The 25000-nt window shown below is 43.1% G+C and overlaps 1 protein-coding gene across 1 annotated transcript in view; it reads left to right on the top strand.

Moving 5' to 3' along the window:
* The window catches only part of tle2b (TLE family member 2, transcriptional corepressor b), a 118648-nt gene that overhangs the window by 84883 nt on the left and 8765 nt on the right, over positions 1-25000 (top strand). Inside the window, exons 8-15 of the mRNA XM_080723089.1 lie at positions 2148-2164; positions 6096-6236; positions 9103-9156; positions 13796-13963; positions 14862-15012; positions 19065-19234; positions 19700-19776; positions 23779-24028. Coding sequence (XP_080579215.1) covers positions 2148-2164; positions 6096-6236; positions 9103-9156; positions 13796-13963; positions 14862-15012; positions 19065-19234; positions 19700-19776; positions 23779-24028 — 1028 coding nt within the window. The remainder of the gene's footprint in view (positions 1-2147; positions 2165-6095; positions 6237-9102; positions 9157-13795; positions 13964-14861; positions 15013-19064; positions 19235-19699; positions 19777-23778; positions 24029-25000) is intronic.

Here is a 25000-nt window from a genome sequence, read left to right as displayed (position 1 = left end):
GACTTTATGTAGACTGTCTATAATGTTAGTTAGGTTTCAGCCTGTTCACACCGCAGTTTAGTTCCATTATAAAATTGGAACATTTTAAAAATATATATTAAAAAAAGCAGAATGTGAAAACAATGCATGAAGATACTTCCCCAGTAGTTCAGTGTCATCGATGCACACGCACGCACACACACACACACGCACGCACGCACGCACGCACGCACGCACGCACGCACGCACGCACGCACGCACGCACGCACTCACGCACGCACGCACGCACGCACGCACGCACACACACACACACACACACACACACACACACACACACACACACAGTCAGACACTCTCCTGGATGGTTAGTCTCGTACAGAGCCACGCCACAAAACTCTCTTGAAAGGGAGCATTCAGGTTTTCAACACTGGAAACTTGTTTACCGTGTGGTTTTGCAGTAGTGTAGCAATCTATAAGAGGTTTGAACTATGTGTGTGTCTGTGTGTCCAAATCTAATCCCACACACTGCTGGGCTGATTTCTTACACTGCCAGTAGTCCACAAAAGTACCTCCTCTTTTTTTGTCACATATGTTTAATAGTTTTTTTTAATGTTCAACTTAAACTTCATAATGGAAGTCTAAGGGGCTTTGATTGGTTGAAACCTAGACATTCGTCATAAGGTAATCTGACATATTGATGACAGACGTCATAAAAGACTGACACAGGTGTTTATTCACTGTGTACGGTTTTAAATCACAAGTCAAAATTTGCCAAAATTCCTTTTCACGGATGGCGGCAAAACTGTCAGACAGTAGCTGTGACACCAAATGAAAGTGAAAGAGATTGTTTTCAGGCAAAGCGAAATGCACACATCAACTAGACCATCTCTTGTGGGAGAAGGTGCTAATCTTTAAAGGGTTGAATTATGTACATAATTTCCTTAGACCGTTAGGTTTTGGACTGAATTTGAACTCCTTTGTTTAGGTTCCTGTCATTGTGTCGACAGATGTAGAGTCAGAGTGACGGAGCAAATGCATATGAGAAATATGTCTCTGCCTGTGAACTCGCATTCACCCCCATAGAATATCTTATCTCCGCTCTCTCTCTCTCTCTCAGGCATCAGGCCAAGAGGCCGTTTCATTTAAAAAAGAGAGACTGGAGCTGGAAATAGAGTGAGAGAGATAAGATAAAGCAGAGAATAAGAAACAGAGAGATCAGTCCATACATATATATATCGTTGCTGTCGGGTGAAAAGCTTGTACGTCTTTTTTATTATTATTTTAAAACCATTTTTATATAGTTCTGTGTGACACTCTTGATGAAGTAGTAAGGCATTCATTTACAAAATAATATATCGTCACTGTCGGGCAGAAACCTCATATCTTCAAGTTTCAGTTTTTTTGCAAATAAAGCCCTGCTTCATCATACACACAAGTAGTGAAAACAGCAGATCTACAAGCATACAACGCCTTGCGGTGCGAGACGTTGTGTGCTTGTAGATCGGCTGTTTTCACTAGTTTAAATAATTTTTTAAACGATACATACAAAACCAACGGTTTTGTACATACAAGGTTTCCACCCGACAACGACGATATATATATAAAGTTGAAATATGGAGTTGCAAGGTTTCTGCCAGACAGCAACGATACAATTAATGGTATCAGCCCTTGCATGAGCACACAAATAGACACCACTGTACGTGCGTGTGTGCACATGCACGCGTGTCTGCACGTGTGCGCGTCTCTCATCCATTCTCACGAGAGAGAGAGAGAGAGAATGAATGGGGAGATAGATGAGTGTTGAAAGAGAACACAGAGGAAGACGGAGAGCTTTGTCTAATAGAGGAACAGAAAGAACAGAGAGAAAGAGAGAGGTGAGACGGAGTGGAGAGAGCAGAGGTGAGAGAGAAGTGGGGGAACAGAGAGCAGAGTGAGAGAGAGAGGGGTGGTGGCGGGGCGGGGCGGGCAGACTGGGATCATGCACAAAAGCGGGTCTGTATCTTTATTAGAGAGAGGAGCAGTCGTACTTCAGCCTGACCTTGGCTGGCTGGGTAACGGTTATTATTATCGGAACTGACGTCAAACTTTCTCTCTGTCACCCACCTCCACCACCGCCCCCTTCTCTCTCTCTCTACCTATCGCTTCTTCCCTGTTCTGCCCCATCCCAGAGGGAGCACCTAGTAGGGTAAGTAACCGTGTGTGTCAGCGTGTGCATGCTTTATATACTGTAAAGTCTTGACGCACTCTGTACCCCTATGCGTACTTCTGGGTTCATGTACGTGCATACATCAGTGTGTACAAGTATTGTACATCCACTTGCCTCTTTGTGTGCGTGTGTGTGCATGTGTGTGTGTGTGTGTGTGTGTGTTTGCATGACAGTGATAAACAGAGGGAAATGGAGAAACGCTGTAAAGAGGCCCGCTAGAAAAAAGGGAAAGCAGTGTTTTCCTGGCTCACAGCCACATGTATTGTAGTCCAGCTCCAAGACAGCCACAGTGTCATCTCGCTGCTAACCTTCAGCATCCCAAGGGTTTTTCATGTGCATCACATCTATACTCTCTGGACGTTTCACTGACTTCAACGAAACGTAACAATACAAGGCAACGGTAGATCAACTGAGCATTCATTCATCACTAGTCCATACTCCATACTCCACATGTTCGGGCTACGGGATGCAACCGGATCCTGTAGCCTACACAGGACTGCGAATAGCAAATGCAGAGTTCATAGCCCGCTACGAAAATGCCAATAAACAGCTTTTGGCTAATTTGGCTTAACCACTTTTACCCTGGTGTATGCAAATAAATCAAATGATCCTGAGGTACTGGTAATGCAGAAATGGAGAGTCAAAACGAAGCATACGTTAACTTAGATATCTGCTATCTAAGTCTAGGAGTTCAGTAGCTCCTTGCACATATGAACATTTTTAGGCAAAAACTAGAGCAGCAGTTCTTAACCTTCCGTCTTGGAAAACACATTCATATAAGTGGCTTTTAAGCTTTGTGACGAATGCCTATTTCAAGTAAGATCATGAATATTTAGAGGCACTACTTCTCCCGACCAATAATTAATGAAGTAAAATAGACAGAAAGTGGAAAATATATTTCATCATGATTCCAGACATCACTGTCGTGTGCTTCTCTGTTTGGATCTAGGGGGCTGATCTGGGGGGAAGTTTCATTATGTGGTGGCAACAAAATAGCTATAGGCCTATCTGCTTAATTTATACTCATCGAATACAGATGTCGCACAGCAAATGTAGATCAGCTATTTTCGCTGTGCGACACCACCAAAGTATAAATCCGGATTAAGTGGTCAAATACATTCTGGTTATGACCATTCATGTGAGGTTGACTTTGCATAATCTTATGACATTTTGTTTAATTATGTTGAGTTATAAGGCAATGCTGCAGTTGCCCTTTAAAAATGAACTGAGTGATAGGCTTTCTGTAATTATTCTAAGGAACGGTTACAGCTCAGCCATTTTATATGATGTTATTGTTAATGCTGAAGTTCTCACTAAGTAAAAAAAAACAATTTTTCGCCTATTGGTTTAGTGTTCGGCTATTTCCCCCGTAAAATTTTTACTTTGACGTATGACAAAGTATAAATCAGGCTTGAGTGGTTAAACCTCGCTTGAACAAATCACTAGATTCCATGGATGCCAGGATTACAGGCCTCTATGGCATAATTACCATTTTTGTCAAAGAATCTAAAAAAGGTCATTCCAAAACAACTTGATTTTATGACCGAAAACAACATATTTGAGAACTTTCTACATTATGTGATCTTACTATACAGTAGGTCACAGAGCAGACAGCACTTCTTACAGGGACGGAAAGCATTATGCTATGGGAATGCTGTGTTGTTTTAGATCATTTTTTGAGTGCAGTGTTTGAAAGCATTGATCTTCGGCAAATGCTGGATGGTTGAGCAATATTGGTTCAAAGCATATCTTTCATGTAGAGCATTTGTGCTGAGAATTTGTGATTCTTTTTCATATGATGCTAACATTCCTTACAACAAGATGCTGGGCTCAATTCTTTATGTGTGCTCTATGCTATAGGCTCTGTTATATTGACCTTGAAAGCCCCCAGTGAACAGCTTTACCAGTCTTGAATGATGACTTACACTATATCAAGTGCTGGGTGGCATAGAACTTCTTTCTGCCAACAAGGACTTGCTTAAAACATTGTTTTTGAAGCACTTTGAAAAGTAATAAGATAAGTATGATAATAAGATAATAATATGTAAGTGAATGGCAATTGACATTGTGCCATGAAAATAAATAAATACATAATTTATTTGAATTCAGTTTAAGTCCATGGCTACGGCTAGGCCAGTTCACTGTGGCTGCAAACTGAAAAGTTGTGTTAACATTCCCTCACAGTTGCTGCAGACAGCTGGCCTTCATCAAAATGACTGGCGATAACAGAAAGAAAGACAGAGAAAGCGAGAGACAGACAGACAGAGAGAGAGACAGACAGGGAACGATTATAGGGAAAAAAATGAACAAAGGAGGTTGTAAAGAGGAATGGTTGTTAAAAAAAAGGTCTTTGTATTGACTTTATTGCAAACTGAAAATGATTTAAGACTACGAGAGCTATTACTCCCTTCCTCTATCCCCACTGAAACTGTTAACATAATTTAATTGCAAGACACATTGCTGATGTTTAAACACCGGCCAAATATTTCTCTCAAGAGTTCTGCTTTGTGCTAACGTTACGGAATAAAGGAGCGAGCAAGAGAAAGAGTAGGGAGAGAGAGAGAGAGAGAGAAGGCAGAGGAGGGATGCAAATCAATCGCCATTTGTTATAAAGCCTTGCCTCTAAAGCGTTTTGGAATTTTAAACGGAGGGGAAGAAAAGGGCAGCGAGAGGAAGTTGAGAGAGAGAGGAGAAGATAAAGCAGGGGAGAGGAGAAGAAAGAAGAGAGGGAAGTTTGTCAAGCCGCACTGAGGTTCATTGTGCGCCTTTGGGCCCTCCTGTGTCTCTGTCCTGCTCTCCTTCCTGTCAGTCCACTGGGCTTCCTGTCTGTCTGGTGGTGGGCGTGTGAGAACCTCTCTGTTCTTGTCCGTCCACGCAGGGGGACAGATAATAGGATGCGGTCCTTACTGACCTGCTAACCAGTGTTTTGATCTGCTGAGTGCTGGACCAGTGACTCTCAAAATGTTCTGGATCAGGACCCACTTGGAAATCGGCAAGCAGCAAGATTTGTGAACTGTTGCAATAAAAGAAGGATAGCGAATGGAATACAACCACCCTAAGGACTACAAACCATTGAGTGACCTCTAGTCTAGACCTACTGCACATATAAACAGATCTGCTACCTTTAAACACATTTTAAAGTTCTTTTTTTTGTATACTATTTAAAATCGTTTTGACAAAAAAAAGATGCTATTTGTCCCAAAGCGACCGCAAAAGATTGCTGCTAGTTGTTTCAACAAGCTTTATACCCTGTTTATATAACATACCAGTATATGTAACGACAAAATGTGACATGAAATAAAAATCTTGTTGTATCAATGGTAGTGAATGAGTTAAGTTCCTATTTATCGGTATCACACTGAAAACGAAGTTATATACTATTAATACCATGAAATCTTTTTTGACATAAATGTTCTATTCTCATTCAAATCTTAGCAACATTCAACTTGCAACATCCCCACGGCCCACCAGTATAGTATAGGCCCTGGCCCACAGGTGTCGAGAATACCCTGCGCTAGAGGCTGTATTGTAAATATCCCTGCACAGCTTTATAGGGCGATAATGAGGGTCATATTTTATGGGGCGGCTGCTGTGTCATGGGGGGAGTGCTGCTAATTACGTTTAGATGGTTGTCTGGTGCGCTTGTGTGCAGGTCTTCTTGACCTGTGCTCATGTCTCCTGTCGTGCATGACTGTTATTTCTGTTTCGTGAGTGTTAGTGTGTGTTTGTTGTGTGTCCTGTACGGTATGTGTTGCTTTATGGCTTTTCTCCTGCTGACATCAGCTGTGTTTTATGTTTATCTGTGTGTGCGTGTGTGTGTGTGTGTGTGTGTGTGTGTGTGTGTGTGCGCGCGCGCGCGTGTGTGTGTGTGTGCGTGGGTGTGGGTGTGTGCGCATGTGTCTCTCCCCAGAGTAAGTCGGTGTCGTCGACAGACAGCCAGCCGGCTGAGGACCGCCAGGGTCCATCTGGAGGTTACTCCTCCTCACAGGGAGGTGCTGAGGCCAAGAGGAGGCGCTGTGACGACAAGGAGTCCCTCCCACCCCACTCCTATGTACGGTTGTGTGTGTATAGCTGTGTGTTTATGTGTGCACATTTGTGTGACATTGTACAGTATGACACCACGTACACATGGCACGTATGGCATCATAGATTTCAGTTCAGCTTCAGTTCTTCATGCACCATGAGCTGAGCTATTTTAGAAAGTACATTTACACAATATGGATCTGAAAAAAAGGGGTAAGTGCCAGTATTTTAGCGCAATATCTCTGGCGTGTTGCAGGGCCTTTGTCTAGAGCTTGGCCCTTTGAATCATTCAGTGTTTCCCCCCTTGCGGTGCCCCTGTGACTGCGTAATGGTATAGGCTTACACTATGTTTATTTAATATCCCCCACTGTGAGACATAGCAAAAGAATGTATCCAGAACCATGAAATGATATGAGAACCTATTGTGAAGTGAGCAGTGCTAGTTAATTTCCTTAAGCGTCACGCAAAGCTTGGCCAATGTGACACTGGGCGTACAACAAACTTTTTGGGGCCCGGACAAAGCCAGATTTTGGAGCCTAGCTTCTTCCAGGAGCACCACTCAAATAATAGAAAAAATAGAAATATATATATACTTTTTTTTTTGATAAAAGCTTTTTTGTACACGTTTAAGTACTCATTTACCTGGCTAGCCTACATGTTTGCACCCCTAATGGAGATGTGCGCCGCCGCCGAGTCAGGGAACATTGTAACGTGAGGAGAGATGGCCAAAGCAGATAGCTGTAATGAATAAGATGGCTGTCTGTTTGCAGTCTGGACCATTGATTGACATTCGGGGCCTGTCTGTCACAGTGTGAGCCCGCCTTCAGCTGAATCAGATTGACACGATGCAACGTTCAATGTTCCCCTCTATTAGTCTACATGCAGCTAGAACAGACTGGATGGATTTAATGTCCTAAATACTTTAGTCTGCTATACCCAGGACCAGTGCTCCTCAAAGTGGATTCCAGGGCCTCTGTGGGTTCCTTTATGGGGGTCTAAACCCATACAAGCCTGTAACTCTAACTGTATACAAATGGAACCAAATGGACCCTAACAGGTCCATTTGGTTCCATTTGTATACTGTCAGAGTAAAGGGGAGACCTTGAAATCCACTACTGTATATCAACACACTCATTCCCCATTTTCACTTTCTCTCCCTCTCTCTTTCTCTCTCTCTCTCTCTCTCTCTGATTGATTGAATACGTTATTAACAGTTTGCAAATAGTACAGTGGTACGATTATACAGTGGTGCTAAAAGGCACAAAAAGCCCTAAGGTCTTGTTTCCATTGTGGTCCTGTGTATTCAATTCATTGAGATATTTAAAGACAATAACATAATAGTCATCATCAGTTAGGACTTAGGTGGGGGAGGTCATTTCTGGTGTTAAATCTCTCTCTCTTTGTCTCTCTGTCTCTCTCTCTCTCCCCCCCCCCCCCTCCTCTGTGTGCTTCCATACTCTTGGTGTAGTAATGGTTTTGACTCCGTTATAATTAGGAAGTGATGTCATGCTGATGTCAATAGGAATATCAGGCCATGATCACATCAAAGCACTGTTGCCATGGTGACTAAGTGCCATCGCTGTCACCCCTGTTCCAAGCAAGAGGAACATGGAGAGGAGAGACAGCAGTGATATAGCTAAGAGCTGAGAGGGTGGCCAAAGACTCTGTGTGTGTGTGTGTGTGTGTGTGTGTGTGTGTGTGTGTGTGTGTGTGTGTGTGTGTGTGTGTGTGTGTGTGCGTGCGTGCGTGCGTGCGTGCGTGCGTGCGTGCGTGCCTGCGTGCGTGCGTGCGTGCGTGCGTGCGTGCGAGCGCGCGTGCGTGCGTGCGTGTGCGTGCGTGTGCACTCTTTTATTACTATACTTGTGAGTACTTATGAGGACCAAATGTCTCCAAAGAATTGTATAATTTGGGACATAGACATTGTGATTTTCCCTTGGTCTTTGGTCCTCACAAGAGAAATGGTTGTTTTATGGGTAAAATAAATCTATATTCCGTTAGGCTTACAATCAGGAAAAGACTGAGGCCCAAAATGACTTTTTTTTCCTATCGATTATTCACGCCATGGAGACTTGAGTTCAATAATATTTTTTTTGTATTTGTCGCATTCCTAAAACAAACACAAAAATTTACCTCCATTGATTCCGGATGGAGACCCAATGCTCCCCATCCCATCATTTTTGGGGTGAACTACTCCTTTAAGATTAGAGTTTCCCCAATTAAATACTTTGTTGTGTGGCGATATCACGCAACAGAAAATAGAATATAGTGTGTGTGTGTGTGTGTGTGTGTGTGTGTGTGTGTGTGTGTGTGTGTGTGTGTGTGTGTGTGTGTGTGTGTGTGTGTGTGTGTGTGTGTGCGCGCGTGTGTGTGTGTGTGTGTGCATGTGAGGGCCTGCATCTCTGTCTGTCCTAGATGTTGTATGATCTATTCAGAGGCAAAAGGAAGCAAAGTGTAGGAGCTGATATTGATTTATCAATCTGTCTTGTTTGTGTGCCTGGGTGTGCATGTTTACAACAGTGTATTGTACGAGTGTGTGCACGGTGCACCTACTGTATAAATAATACAGTCCTTCAGTACAACTATCCATCATCTTCTTAGCAGTTATTCTATTCTGTTGATTCATTTCTTGATTAATCAATCATTTTCTTCTCTCACTTTTCCTTTATATCAACAAGAAAAAATCCAATAGATTTTATTTTACGATCAATTAAATTGATGTTACATCATTCATTTTGTGTTAACATTGTATCACACTTGCACAATTTTAAAATGGATCAAATTGATTTGTTGGATGACGTCTTGGAGTCCTACTGACCGTGTCCTCTCTGTCTCAGTCCTACTGACCGTGTCCTCTCTGTCTCAGTCCTACTGACCGTGTCCTCTCTGTCTCTCAGGACAGCGATGGAGACAAGAGTGAAGACAACCTGGTGGTGGACGTCTCTAACGAGGTGAGTTGACCATTTCTCCATCCTTTATGTACCATGTACAGTTTGTTCTACTGATAAGTATTTGCGTAAACTGTGTCATTCAAAAAATTACTGCACACCAGTACATCCCCTTGAACAGTGGTTTCCAAACCGGTGTGCAGAGCAGACACGTCTAGGTGTGCCTTGAGATTTTGCGACAGCCGCACACATGCAATTATACAAATTGAATGTTAAGATTTATTTTATTTAATATATCAGCACTCTTTTCCCAGTGGAGAGCCACATTCTTTACCCTGAAAAAGATTGAAACATTTCACCAGTTTCAATCTGGCACCCCTATTTTGGGCATGTAATTCAGGCTTTTTTTTTTTCTTTTCTCCACAATCTTTCAAAAAGAGCACACTATTTCCACTATGAATACAGGTGTGCCTTGAGATTTTGACGTGCCCTTCGGCGTGCCTTGGGCACAAAAAGTTTGAAAACCCCTGACCTAGAAAATAATGATGTTCTTTAACCAACGGCTTATTAGAGCTGCGCGTCCCGCTGTCACAGAAAATACCTCCCGACTCCAGCCTCGCCCAGACATGACTGCGCTACCATGTCATTATGTAAGCATTATATGTCCCTGTCATAAAGCATATGTCTCTGACTTCAGACCAGCCCACATACTGTACCACCAAGAGTTGTACAACCCTACCACAGAATATAACTCTGACATCTCGCAAACCCACATATTACCGCGCAGCCACGTTGTCGTGCAAAAAGTTGTTCGTCTTTGTCACAGAAAGTATCGTTGACGTCGTAGGGCTAAGCCACAAATGACTAGCAGTCTTTATCCACGCGCCGCACTCTGACACCACGCTGCAGCCCACACATCAATAAAGCACGAGTCCCACATTAGCCGGAGCTGCAGCGCCGGCTGAAATGCGTACTAGAAGGACCCGACGCAGCCTGGATCCGTTCTCTGTCCTCACGCTAACCCTGTCTGTCTGGCAGTGTTTATCATTTGGAAGTTACACTAGTGAATCTGCTCCACGTTAGCTAGTTGGAGAGTGTGTCGGTCGTTCCACTTGTCCCTTGTGTAACCCTGCGTGTACAGTTAATGAATGTGGCGTGTGCGTAATGTGTGCTCCATGTGTAATGCATGTAGTTGTTTGGGCGTGTCTTGTGATGGCGTGTGGCTATCTCTCGATCAGTTTCTCTATCTGTCTGAGACAGGGTTGCATTAGATTGCGTGTCCTTGTGCCTGTTGAGAGAGAGAGTGGGGGTGTGTGTGTGTGTGTGTGTGTGTGTGTGTGTGTGTGTGTGTGTGTGTGTGTGTGTGTGTGCGTGTGCGTGTGTGCGTGTGTGTGTGTGTGTGTGAGAGTGCGTGCACGCCCCCGGTGTTGGGAAACATGAAACACTTTAGTAGGTAGCAAGCCAGCGCGCCTGCTGCAGCAGACACCTTGTAAATGGGAAGCATTCTTATGTAAGCTCATTTTCACACACCGCTGTTTGTGTTGTCTCCTAGCGAGCCATGTCACTCCCACGTACGTGCACGTGCACACACACACACACACACACACACACACACACACACACACACACACACACACACACACACACACACACACGCGCACTGGCTTTAGCTATCTCTTATTCCAACTTGATTGTTTCTTCTGCGATTCCCTTGCAATGTTTCTCTTGGTTGTCTCTCCCTCTTTTGTTGTTCTTTTTTTTGGGGGGGGGGCCCTTTTCTCTGACTCACTCCTTCTTCTCCTCTTCCTCCCTCTCCCTCTCCCTCACCCTCATTAGATAACTGCAGTGAGCTTTATTTAATATATGCAAAGCCATTTTTGCCCCTGGAATATTTTACTTCCTTAAATACTTCATGCGGTGTACCGAAATATGTTTTATTTAAGCCCTCTGTATTTTGATATTGCACACGAAAGCGGAACCGGTCTCTTGTGTGATTTGGATTCTGGTATAATGGGAGTGGGGGGAAAAAGTGACAAATGTGTGTAATGGTAGGAAAAAAGAAGGGAAGGTCTCTGGTGGTAGTATTTGTGTGCATGTGTGTGTGTGTGTGTGTGTGTGTGTGTGTGTGTGTGTGCGCGTGTGTGTGTGTGTGTGTGTGTGCGTGCGTGCGTGTGGGCATGTGGTTAATGAGTTTGGGTTTCATTGCTGTCGGGCAGAAACCTCTTATCTCTATATTTGAATTTTTGTCTCATGGCATTGGCGACGTGTTTCCAGCTTGTAGATGGGGTCATTTTTGCTATATTTTTTAAATTGGAATCCTGAATAGCAACAGTTTTGGACATACAAGGTTTTTTCTACACGACAGCGACGGTGTGCTTGTTCATGTGTGTGTGCTGATCACACAGGCCCAGTGAGAAGTGCTTACTCCAGCACTATGGCGTTCTGGGGGAGGGAACAGTAGAAGTGGATGTAGTGATGAAGGCACACATCTGGGGAGGGAACAGTGGAGGTGGATGTATTGATGAAAGCACACTATACTATCTCCAGGGGCCAGGGCTGCACAGTGTCCAGTGTTTGAAATCTCGAAATATAGCAAATTCCCTTTACAATGTACAGACAGACCAGGGATGCAATTAATTATTCTAGCGATTTACTTTTTGTGATTAATCAAATAATCAGGAAGCAGCATGTTATTCAACACCTTGGGCTCTATTTTGATTGTCTTAAGTACTGTACCAGCCCTTACAGTATGCCTTAACTTAAGACCTGGAGGCGTGGCAGGTATAGCTCATGCTGTTCTGCCACTCAAAACAGCCAAACAGGTCTTAAGTTAAGGCATAAGAGCTGGTACTTAAGACAATCAAAATAGAGCCCTTTAGGTGTTTGTATTTATTTTTTATATTTCAACTGTGTTTTTACTTCAGTGTGTCAAAATATTGAAATATTGAAAAAGATAAAAGTTGTAACAACATGTTGTGATGTGACGTGTTGTTGTGACCTTGTAGCCAGGCTATTTTCACTATTTGATTATATATATACTGTATATGTATATATTTTTTTAATTTTGGAAACGTATTGCCTATAATGACATGCTTAAAATAGGGATAGATTGTTGGTCGATTATTTTATAAAACTATTGATTGTCAATATATTTTTACATAATTGATTTAATCAATTATTTTAACTGTTGCAAACCGACAATATTGTGACTTGCAAGTTAATATTTTTATATAGATTTCCTCAAGCAACTGAGATTTTCCTTCTGTATGTTACTTCATTGGCTCACTACAATCTCTTGTTTAAATTTGTACGATGGTGTCGCACACTGTCTGTACTTGTGTTTCAAGTGGCCAAATATGGCAGATTCCCTTTAAAAGGTAATTCAAAGATTTGTTTATATATATATATATATATATATATATATATATATTATCTTCAAAGAACTAAGGTTTTCCTATGTTATTTATTTCTTCTTCTTTTTTGTGGACAGTATTTTTTATTGAGAAGCAGACACCGCAGCAAAGAAATATAAATCTAGAACGTTGGCTGCAATGAGGTCACACTTAAAGTACACTAAAAGAATCTGGGTCCACTTCACTTTTACACTCTCAGGGTAAAATGAACACTCGGTAGCTTTGCTGTGTACAGTAGACAAACTAGGGATAGAAGGGCTAATCAAAAACAACACAACAAAAATATGCTAGCTGCCAGTAGGGCTCACCGAGTCACACCCAGTCCGTGTAAACTTTTGATCACCAGTGAACCGAATCAAAGCATCAGCGCTGTATTTTTCTTTGCCTAGTATGATGTTTATATTGGACATAATTTGGCTGTCTCGACTGTGCTCATAAATAATGACTTTATGAAGCTGACCTGGCACGCATGAAGAGAACCTGATAGCATCGCTAGCAAGTTGGCTGTACATCACACAGCCTATGACATAATTTCTCCATTTGTAACTCGGAGAGTGTACCGATATGTACACTCGCAAATTAACACTGCTGTGTACAGTATCATCTCGTACTCTGGGCACTCCTTTGACCGGAGGTGTAAAAAGTACTCACATTCTTTACTTGATTAAAAGTATCAATACTGCAATGTAGATGTACTCCGTTACAAGTAAAAGTCCAGAATTCAAAATGTACTTGAGTAAAAGTATGAAAGTGTTGGCATTAAAATGTACTTAAAGTAATAAAAGTAAAAAGTACAACATGTTTGAAAATAGCAGATCTACAAGCTCATCACGACACGTTGTGAGCTTGTAGATCGGCTATTTTCAAATAGCCAAGGTATAAAATAGGGGCTAAAGTGGTTTGTGTATGTTTTATAATATTATAATTTATATCTGCAAAGTAACTAGTAACTAAAGTTTTCAAATAATTGTTGTGGAGTAAAAGTACAATATTTGGATCCGAGATGTAGTGGAGTAGAAGTAAAAGTATTGGACATTGGAAATACTCAAGTAAAGTACAAATACTTCAAAATCTTACACACAGTACAGTACTTAAGTAAATGTACTAGTTACAACACTGATCACACAGCCTATGACATAATTTCTCCATTTGTAACTCGGAGAGTGTACCGATATGTACACTCGCAGAGTTGAATTAACACTGAGTATTTGACTGTGTATCATCTCGTACTCTGGGTGCACTTCTTTGACACAATGTTTTCCCCCTGTATTTCTCTGTGTTTGTTATAGGAGCCCAACTCGCCCGCTGGCAGCCCCCCTCACTCCCCCCATGGAAACGGCCTGGACCGGGCCCCCACCCTGAGGAAAGAGCTCCCTGGCTCCCCGGGCGCCGGAGACTCAGCCTCTTCTCCCAACCCCCGCAGTCCGACCCCCGGAAAGGCCAAGGACCCTGCACAGGTACTGTACTGTACCGTAGGAAGGCCTGGAGAGAAAGCTTTGTAGGGAAGGTCATTTATCCCTGGTGTTGTTATAACCCTTCTTTATCATCCAGGGACTACTGTACTCTGCAGGCAGTGCAGCTATAGCGTAAACGTCCTTTATGGTAACCTGCTACTACATAATGTTTTATGTTCTTTGTGTTTTTACTGTGCCAAGAAACCCAGGCCAATTACCTCGCCTTTGTTGTTGCCCAAAGAGAAAATTGTGCTTCATTTCACTGCATACAGTCGGGTTGGGTCACCTTCCTTGTTATTTCTTACCATTACACCCACAGTCTTCTTTGAACAGGAAAACTCTCTGAACCCATCACGCGTACAGTAGAACCATTAACCAAGTGGCAGGGTCTGAAGAAGTAACTACTATTTATGTTTTAACGCAAAGGGGGTGAGTCTGTACACTACAGTATGTATGTACTGTAGAAACCTGCCTTGGAGAAAGGAGGCCGGGTGAGTCATTGGAGGGGTTCCATGTGGGTGTCTCACTTCATAGAGATACTGTAGCGCACTGTTTCCCAAACAGTGGGTTGGGTACCATTTTCTTTTCCTACAAAAAATAAAATATATGTTTCAAAAGATGAAAATCATTTTTAGAAAAAAACAAAAACAAATAGGAATTCAAACAAACACATTTAAGAAATTCAATAAATAAAATATTATAATTATGTAGTATGTAAGTAGTGAAACTAGCTGATCCAAAAGCTTGCAACATGGCACGAAGCAACGCGTTGCACGCTTGTAGATATGCTCTTTTCATTAGTGTGGATCCCTGGCAAACGTCTAATCTGTCTTTTGGGAAAGGTTTTGGAACCACTGCTGTAGCGCATGACTCATCTCCCTCACTTTGATCCTCCCTGCAGATGGACAAGTCCCAGTCTCCGCTGTCCAAGTCTGGAACCCCTTCCCCATCCCACCGGGAGGCCCTTACCCCTGGAGCTCCGGGAGCCCCTGGCCCCAGCACCTCCTGCCTTCGCCTGGTCAGCAAAGCTGCCTCTGGTGCGGATCCCCTGGGTGAGACCTCAGGGCTGTTAACACTGAACTCGGGGGTAGGGAGTATGAGGTAGCTGTGGATATCACAACTACTGGGGGGAAATCTGAGACGTTTTTGTTGAGTTGAAACCCTATTAATGGGTAGTAACTGTGTGAATAAGGAGCTGTTCTATATTCTCCGAGAACTGCTCGTTTCTGTGTCACACAGTAATATTATTGTGCCTAATTCCTCTCGCCCTTGGGTGAGAGCTTAGAGAGGAATCTTCACAGAACAATAATGGAAAAACACACCGCGAGATACAAGCGCTTCGTTTTTCATTCAAATAGAAGTCATGGGTCAGAGAGAGACAGTATGGGCAGGATGAAAAGGAAGACGCAGCCATGTGATCCTTGGTTAGTGTTTGAGGTGGGAGGTTATATGGTGGCACAAAGACACCGGTTTGAACTACGGTACGTTTTCACACTGACATCTATACAGTAAGAGGGTCTGTGTGTTTGTGTGACATAACATTTAGATAGCAGGTTATGTAGGCAGATACCAGGTCATTGTTGACCTGGCATCCTAGTGTGATATAGTTCCAATGTACAGATTCCGTGCATGGGATACATATCATTTGCCTGGTAGGACATGTGTGATGGCCTATACCAGGGGTCAACTAGAATAGGCAGGGGGACACAATTGCAAAATGACCTGAAATCAGGGGCCACAAGACCGTGTTTGTGCTTAACTGTTTAACCGTGTGTTGTGTGTGCTATTGTAGGACACAACAATAGACATATTATGTCCATTATGGTAACTTATTAGGGCCTGTTTCATACTGTATTAATGCCTTCTGATGTCTGTAAGGATCATTTCTGTGCCAGTCCTTTATAATACACAGGCTTTGATTTGGATATTGAGAAAATGGGAAGTAGATATTTCAGTATGTTCTGTGCACGGGTCCCTGGCATGGAAGTGAGCTTTGTGAAAAGAGAATTGGAGGCGAAGTGTTAAAAAAAAATCTTTTTTGTTAACATCCAGCTGATAAGAGCACATAGTGGATAGTTAGAACATTCAGCCCAGGACACTATTAGGGACAAATGAATCATACTGTGGATGGAGATCTGGAAGATGGACAAAATCCACTCAAAACTAGCTAATGGATGTAGAAGGAGAATTCTTTCTTTGGTGTAATGGGCAAAAACGCAGAAATGGCTACTGTATGAATGGATGCCATGTGCCATTCAAAACTAATTTGTTGTGCTCTTTTATGTTGATACTGACACTGAAATGTAGTGCTTTTGTCAAGCTACCTTGAAAAAACAGCTGAACTATTTGAAACTTAGCTGCATTATTCTGAAAGTAGAGAGAAGTACAAAGCATTTCTGGCTGTTTTGTTTCTTTGTACCATGAAAAGGTCTTTAATACTTTTACTTTTGATACTTGTACTTCTACCTGACGGTCAACGCTCCCCCACAAGTCCCCCACCGCCGATTCAACAGGCGATTTCCAACGCTTACTGCCGCCGACGTCGGTGCGGTGGAGAGCTACCCTTCTCATAAAGATCTTTGCAAGTTAAGGGAAGTGAGGCCGTCTCTGTGTGGTGGCTGTGGGTCAGTGGAACGGACACAGGATAGGATGGGGGGACAGCATGGTTCCCAGCATGCCACCTGCATCTAGCTGTCTGAGTCTCTGGCGCAGTGGATCAGGGGACAGCATGGGCCCAGCAGGCAGCCCGCCGGGAGCGGAACACAGGGTCAGTGTATTATGGACACTGGCTTGGACCAGGAGACAGCATGGAACACAGGGTCAGTGTATTATGGACACTAGCTTGGACCAGGGGACAGCAGGGCCCCAGCATGCTGCCTCCATCTCCATCTTGCTGCTGCTCTCTGGTCACTGCGGTTCAGGGGACTGATTGGACCTGGGGACTGGATGGATGGGGGAACAGCATGGGCCCACCATGCTGGGGGTGGATGCTTGGAATGGTGTAGAATCCACCGATAGATGGAATGAGGCTGAGGATCGTGAAGTCGTTTGAACATGTGTTAACGCGCCCCGTGTGGATCCTATTTCTTACTGTATCTTTCTTTGTTTGAACTTTCCTGTATTTATTTAGGAAGGGTGGAATGTTGAAACTCCCTCTGACACAATGGAGAAAAAAAGCGTTACATTTCTGTAGTGATTTAGGATGCCGGACTCTTGCACTATGGCCATATCATCATCTGAACCTTGGAACAGCTTGCTACAATACCGAATAATGGCATTTGGCGCAACTCCCAATAACATCTTGAAAGAGTGCATCCATCGGTATGCAGAGTAGGTCTGCTTCTGTTCATCCATTTGATGAAGAGCAGCTATTTTTGTGCTTGTGCAGTCAATTATCATCCTGCAGGTGTTGAACATCTGGAAGGTGGCAGGCAGGCTTGACTGATTCTTCTCTCGACTTGGCATTACTCTCATTAGGTTTTTGAAGAGGACCTCACGGAACACATGGTCCATAGATGAATGTAGCGGTCACAATGCTGACTGAAGCAGTGCTGCAGTGGAACAACTGGGCAAGATGCACAGCTCTGTTGTGAATGTACAGTACAGGGTTGGTTGGGTTGACAAAGATATTTGCTATATTTGCCATTTTCTGTGATACCATAATTGCTAATGTCTTATTCTGTGTTACTGATATAGTTGGTTCTGTTGCGCACAGAATGGCAAATTCCACCTGCATTCACAACAGAGTGGCAAAGCCCTTATTAACTCAGTCGGTGCCATATTTAAAGTTGTACCATGTAACTTTTTTTATAAAACAAATCTTAAAATTGTCCTAACTGTTAAATCGCTAAAGTTTTAGAACACCCACTCCGTTATTTTCAGCTTCTGAAGGCTTCTCTTTATATGTTTTCTATGATCCTGGCCGTGGACCGGATTTCGCGCCAAAATGACGTAATCTGCATCATCTGTATACGTTGTGTATACGTTGCCCAATCACATCGCCGATCATGCACACATGGTACACTACCGGGGCCAATCACAGCTTATCTGCTCTGGTCTCCAGGAAGCGCCTCCGCTTGGCTACAGTGTTTACCATGGTGAAGGATTTTAACCTCTTAATCCACAAATCCTGGCCAGAAAATTACGTTCTACCATGCGTTCTACCCCTCCACGGATTACTATCCGTGGAGGGGTGGTTTGCGGTGCCGCTCCGGTGGTCCGCGGCGGTGGTCCGCGACGACTCCGGCCGAAAAACGGCCGAAAAAAGCAATACCGCTACTGACCACTAGTTGAACTTACACAGTATAGCTTTAAAGTGGGATGACCTCTTATATTGCCGGTTCGCCAACAAAGGGTTAAAAAAATAGTGTGCACGCTGGTGCACACATTCGTGCACAGATCATGCACTATGCATGTGCATGCTTTTCACAGCTTTCAAACAAAAAAATCCGCTTGGATTTCCAAGCGGATTTTCAGGCATTCAGGAGAAAGGAGCCCTTATGTTTTCTTCAAATGTAAACAAACATGGCTGCCATGTTTGAAAGATGGGGTTGGTATGGGGGTTAAACATGCAATTTCGCGATCGCGATCATGCCTAGTACACTGTTGGAGATCCAATTTTTTTTTTTTTTTTTTTTTTATTATTTAAAAAAAAAAGACGTTCAGAAGACGTCTGGCAGGGAGGTCCATAGTGAAAAAGACGTTTTAAAGACGTTTTTATCATATCTTATCATATCATAGAAACTTTTGGCAGGGTATGAGTTAAGGCTTATATTTTCGATTTCTTCAGTTAACCATATGAACACTACAGTCCCTATTCTGTTGGCGAACATTCAGCGAAAATACCCAATCTACAAGCTCACAACACATCACATTGTGAGAAGAGAGATTTGGGAAAAAAGAGCGGACCAATTAACAACGCTGACCCGGGTCAACTAATCTTTTGTTTACTATGGTTTACGTGGTTAATATATATGTTAGACCCATTCCTGTTTGGCCCTCAGTGACTGTTTGTGCTTGTGTTTTTTCTGTGCCTCCTCTCCTGTACAACCCCCCCCCCCCCCCCCCACCCACCACCACCACCACATTGCCCACCTCCCACCAGCTCTCCGCAGCCCCATGTCTGTGCCCTCTGGTTCGTACCCGTCTCATTTTGGGGTGGTGTCCCACGCAGGACTGAATGGGGAACTGGCCAGTCCCGGAGGCTTCGGCGGGGCCCTGACCCTCTCGCCCCAGATCAGTGCAGCAGCCAGCGCCTACACCCGCAGCCCCATGGTGAGCACACCTCTCCTCTTCACTCCATGTCTCTGTCGTTGCATTGGAGCCAAAGGTTATTGTGGTTTAGCATTTTTCCATTAGCTTTTATTTTCATGAGAAAGACTAAAACCAAGTACATTTTCTCTATGATTCTAGTTAGCTTTTGTTAGTTTTGAACACACATTTTATTTTTGTTTCAGTTTTATAGCTAATATGTTTTTCCAATTCCAATTTCCATTATTGCGTTAGTGAACTATAATAACCCTAATTAGAGCAGAAACAAATAGAACAGAATCATTTCAGATCCAATTTCTGTTGCTGAATACCATCTTCTGTTCTTTAGTCTTATAATGAGGCCATGCTTCTTCACACTGAAAATCTTAATGAATTGAATGTTGCCACAAACATCTCGTATGAGTGATCTTGATGCCGGTCCCTCTCGAGGAGTTGCTCATCGATCCAAGCTGTCATTGTCCCCACCAGGTGGCATACGAGTCTCGGTCTCACCTCAGGGCTCCTGGGCTGTCCTCATCGATGCCTGGCTCCTCCGGAGGCAAGCCGTGAGTTCTTAGCCCCATTATCTCATTACCGTATGAAGGCACATCATAATGTATGCATCCTGTCAGTTATTGATGTTGTAGACTACGCTTGCCCTGTCTGAGAACCAAGCAGCCTACGTTTCTCCAGTGGAGACGCCATCTGGGTTCCTGTTAACTCGCCAGCAATGCCAACAGTCTGTCTCTATGCCTGTCATGAAGTTGCTGCCTCCCCATACCTTACAATGTCATTAATTCTCACTATTTCATAGTCTGTTGACAGCGCAGACAGTCGAAATGTGTGAAAGCTGACATGGCTGGCATGATGACAGGCTGACAGAAATAGATATATATTATGACAAATAGATGTTTAAATTTGGTTCACTGACAATCTAAAAATACATGGCTTAGAAGGGAATCTAGACTACGGTACAAGCAGAGGATGGGTTTGTACCCTGCTAGCATGTTCTGTCCTAGCATTTTGTGTATATCTCTATCCAGGGAATGTAGCTCTGTCTGAGTGCTGAAAGCCCTGCATGGCCACTGGAGGTATTTCAGCATTTAGCAAGTGTCCAGTGGTGGACATTAACAAAGTACAATTTACTTGAGTACAGTGCTTAAGTTATTTATTTGATAATGTGTGCTTTATTTCAGTATTTTCTATATTTTTTAATACTTTCAGTCCACTACATTTCTAAGACAAATATTGTACTTTTGACTCCACATCTCTAGGAAAGGAAAAAAGTACATTATGAATTAACTACTTAAGCCCTATTTCAAATATAGCGAAAATAGCAGATCTACAACCTCACAATGCATCATGAATGACTATGCAACACATTTTGAGCTTGTAGATTTTCACTATTATTTTATATTTAAATTCTAGTACAGCAGTGCATGCATTGATATTAAACATCTACCCATTTCTATGCTTTATATATAACTAGCCCTTACCCGTTCAAAGATATGAGCTCCAAAATGATGTGCAGTGTGTGGGTTATGGGATGTGCACTGTGCATACAGTATATGAGGGATGGAAAGTAACTTTAACTGGTGCTTGCATGATAATATGTAGGAGCATCAATGTAAGAAATACCCGTTTCGTTTAATGGCTAACCCCCCCCCCCCCCCCCCCCCCCCCGCCCGCCCGCCCGCCTGCCCGCCTGCACACACACACACACACCCCCCCCCCCCCCCCGTGTGTGTGTGTGTGTGTGTGTGTGGGTTTGTGTGTGATTGTGCATGGCCTGAACAACAGCGCCCCTCCCTTAACATGTGTGGTCACAAAAGGTACTGTAGGCTAAATAGATATAGATACACCATAAAAATGCTATTATACAGCATACGATTTGTGAAAGTGACAAACGGGCTTCACAGTTATGTCAGGTGTGTTCATATGCTGATGGTGATGCGATTTCAGATCAATTGCTCCAGCCACCGAGGAGAAACGCTGTTTCATACAGACAGACACTCACTCAGACAGACATTCGCAAAATTATAGTATAGATTGATTATTTAGATACCTTCTGCCGGGGTTTTTCCATTGATTGTACCTTATTTTGAAGACCCACGGAAGCCACGATCATGTCCATGTTGTGGAAATTCACCATGTTGTAATATCGATCAACATGTTTGCTTTCACGCGGAAAAGAAAAATCACACCCGTGTGAAGTGGAGCTGTGTGTGTGTGTGTGTGTGTGTGTGTGTGTGTGTGTGTGTGTGTGTGTGGATCATGTGTGTGTGTGTGTGTGTGTGGATCATGTGTACCGATTTTTGTGACATTTGAAGAAAATATGTAGGAAAAGGAGCAAAAAGTGTGTTTTGGAGAAAATTCAAGATGGCGGAAAATCTATCATGGCGCAAATGGGCGTGGCCTATATGGGGAGATGCGTCATGACCCAAGGAATCCAGGGAAAAAATATTTTTAATTTTCCGACCTACGGTTCAAGAGTTACGGGCCAAAACGTAAAGTGGGGTGTTATGGCGCCACCATGCGGCCAAATGACACAATTATTTTTTATTTAATCCTTGAAACCATTATGAACCTCCTCTCCAAGTCTTGAAACTCTAGCCCCTATGGTTTGCGAGAGACAAATAATTGAATGTGAGTTTTTGCGATTCCCATTATAAGTCAATGGGGAAAATTAATTCACTAATAAATTAATATCAATTAAACTATTGAACCTTTCTCTTAGCAAGTTACTAGCCCACGATTCCCGAGTAAGCCGGTCGATTTGACATATGGCGCGAGTGTGTTGTGGCAAAACTGTGGGACTAGTAGCGTGCCGAAGTTTAGGAAGTTCAGGCTACATACAGACACACACACACACAGACAGACACACAGACAGACCCACACGGCCACGTATAGGGAGCCTGTGCTTCACACAGCTCCAAAAATTGTTACCGCAGCTGTCCGTTGCTTAGATACGGGCCGGTGGAAAAAAGCGTTTCTCGACTCGATCTGGAGATAGATTCCGAGATAAAACCATATACTGCCGAGCATTGCATAGAAGCCAACGGAGGATATTCACATCCTGATGATGTCATCTCCCAAAGGATCATGGGAGATTGAGTTTTCTTTCACCCGCCGGTCTCAATGACCGCGCGCTACTGTTATTTAATATAAAAGTGATATTCAGACTTTAATCTGGAAAAGCAATCCGTGGCCGGGTTTGAAATCCTGACTTTAGTCGGGAAAAGCACTCAATTAAAAATAAATGTTATTTTGTAATTTGTACTTTTGAATACCGAAGTATTTCTGAAAGCATGTACTTTCAAATACTTTAACACAAGTGCAAATGTCCACCACTGCAAGTGTCAATCAATTCGTCTCCTGTGCATTATGTAAACTCACACTTTGCTTTTGTTCACTGTGGAATGGGCTTGTTGTTGAGTCCAGCAATTCCTCTCTCACTGCTAATTTGAAATCATAAAATAACCTTGGCATCCCACTACTACAGTATTGATCTGCCATTAGCGACGGCACGTCGACTTTCTGCCTTGTAATACAATCTGCCATTGTGCATTCCCACCTTCGGCTATTGTGAGTGAAGTAATTGCCAAATTTTTTGACAAATATTACTATTGGAGCTCCGAGGCCATTATGCTGTCAATCTTTACTTTTGTTAGTGAGTGTGTGCGACTGTGTGTAGGGGTGGGTGTATGCATGTGTGTCATGATTGCATATACAGTACATGCGTTAAGCTGCGGCTCTTTCTTTCTCTTTTGTTCTTTTATTGATTGATGACTTCATTTATTTCATCTTCCATCACCCCCCCAACATACACACACACATTCACTCCCAGGTGGCCATTCATTCCATGTCATTGTGTGTGTTTAGCAGCCGCTCTTAATCTTTCATTCATTCTGCCTTTCAAAGTATCTGTCGTGACCTTCTGCACTGGCGGAGATCTTTCAAGAGTCATCTCTCTTTCGCTTCTGAAAGCCGAGTTCAAATAACAAAAAGCTCAACCTTCATGCACACTCCGTGGCTGCTCTTGATTTCTCATTTATCCCCCCCGTCCCCATTCTTGTCTTTTGTTCTTGTGCCCGTCTCCAGCCAGTGGTATAAAGTAACTAAGTACATTTATTCAAGTATTGTACTTAAGTACAATTTTGAGGTATTTTTACGTTACTGGAGTATTTCCAGTTTTCAGTGATTTTACTTCTTCTCCACTACATCTCGGAGGCACATTTTATACTTTTACTAACATTATTTCAAAAGTCACCAGTTACTTTGTAGATTTTGATTATTTTTGCAAAACAGTGGCCATTTGAAAATAGCCGATCTACAAGCTCACAATGTTTTGCAATGCTTGTAGATCTGCTATTTTCAAAATAGTTTTTATGCAATTTGTACACTAAACTTTCTGCAGAATCAGTACTTTATTCTTTCGGCACTTTAAGTACATTCCGATACCAACACGTTTGTACGTTTACTCGAGACAATTTTGAATTCCGGACTTGTACATGTACCAGGAGTATTTCTACATTGCAGTATTGATACTTTTACCTTACTGTCTCCAGGGCCTACTCCTTCCATGTGAGCGCAGACGGGCAGATGCAGCCGGTGCCCTTCCCTCCGGACGCCCTGCTGGGCCCGGGCATCCCGCGGCACGCCCGTCAGATCCACACGCTGAGCCATGGAGAGGTGGTGTGTGCCGTCACCATCAGCACGTCTACACGCCACGTCTACACCGGAGGAAAGGGCTGCGTCAAGGTGTGGGACATCAGCCAGCCGGGCAGCAAGAGCCCCATGGCACAGCTGGACTGTCTGGTAAGAAACACTGGACGCTGGGTGGTCACCACACAATGCTCTACACTACAGCAAGGGTCTCCAACAGGGGCTCCGGGACCCCTAGGGGGTCCTCAGAGTTACTACAGGGGGGGCCTTCAAATCTTTGAGTGATAGAAACTTTTTTTCTCCTTTTTCTCTATTAACCACTTGAACCCTAGCGTCCATATTCTGAGAACTTTAGCCAAAAATAGCTGATCTACAAGCTCACAACGCCTCGTGCTGCGAGGCGTTGTGAGCTTGTAGATCGGCTATTTTTGGCAAAGAGTTTTGGTGTAGAGGGGGAAAAAGCACACTAAGTACAGAGTGAAAGGTCAAGTATATAAGTATTGACGGTTCAAGTGGTTAAATATCTGAAAACACAAATTGACATGAATCCAAAATACACTGATGATTGTGCTGTCAAACGATTAAACTATATGTAATCTATGAAAAGGTTGTGGGGGGTCCCTGCTTCATCTCTCTCTCAACTAAGGTGTCCTTGGCCTGAAAACGTTTAAGACCCCTGCTTTACAGTAAAACATTATGGGTCCATTTGGTTAAATTTGTGTAATGGCTTTAGCCTGTGTTCCAATGGATCCTATGTACATAGTTATTATTTATTCACAAGCTCTTGTTAATTAATACGTTTCATTGATATACTTTCTAAAAAAAATAAACATAAATCTCGCGTGGTGTACTTGTAGATCGGCTATTTTTGCTACTTTTGCGTGACACTGTAGTATGACGAAGTAGAGCATTAATCTATGAAATATGGAGATCTGAGGTTTCTGTAACGATATGCACATGCCATCCCACATCTGCACTGCACACACCCACACCCACACCCACACCCACACACACACACACACACACACACACACACACACACACACACACACACACACACACACACACATGGGTACTGTACATACAGTACATGCTCAAGATTAGTTCTTCGTATTGACTTTGTCC

This window comes from Nannobrachium achirus (genome assembly GCF_963921795.1).
Source record: "Nannobrachium achirus genome assembly, chromosome: 1".
In the NCBI taxonomy this organism is placed as follows: Eukaryota; Metazoa; Chordata; class Actinopteri; order Myctophiformes; family Myctophidae; genus Nannobrachium; species Nannobrachium achirus.
Note: the sequence above shows the minus strand (reverse complement) of the source record. Positions and strands in the feature narration are given on the sequence as shown.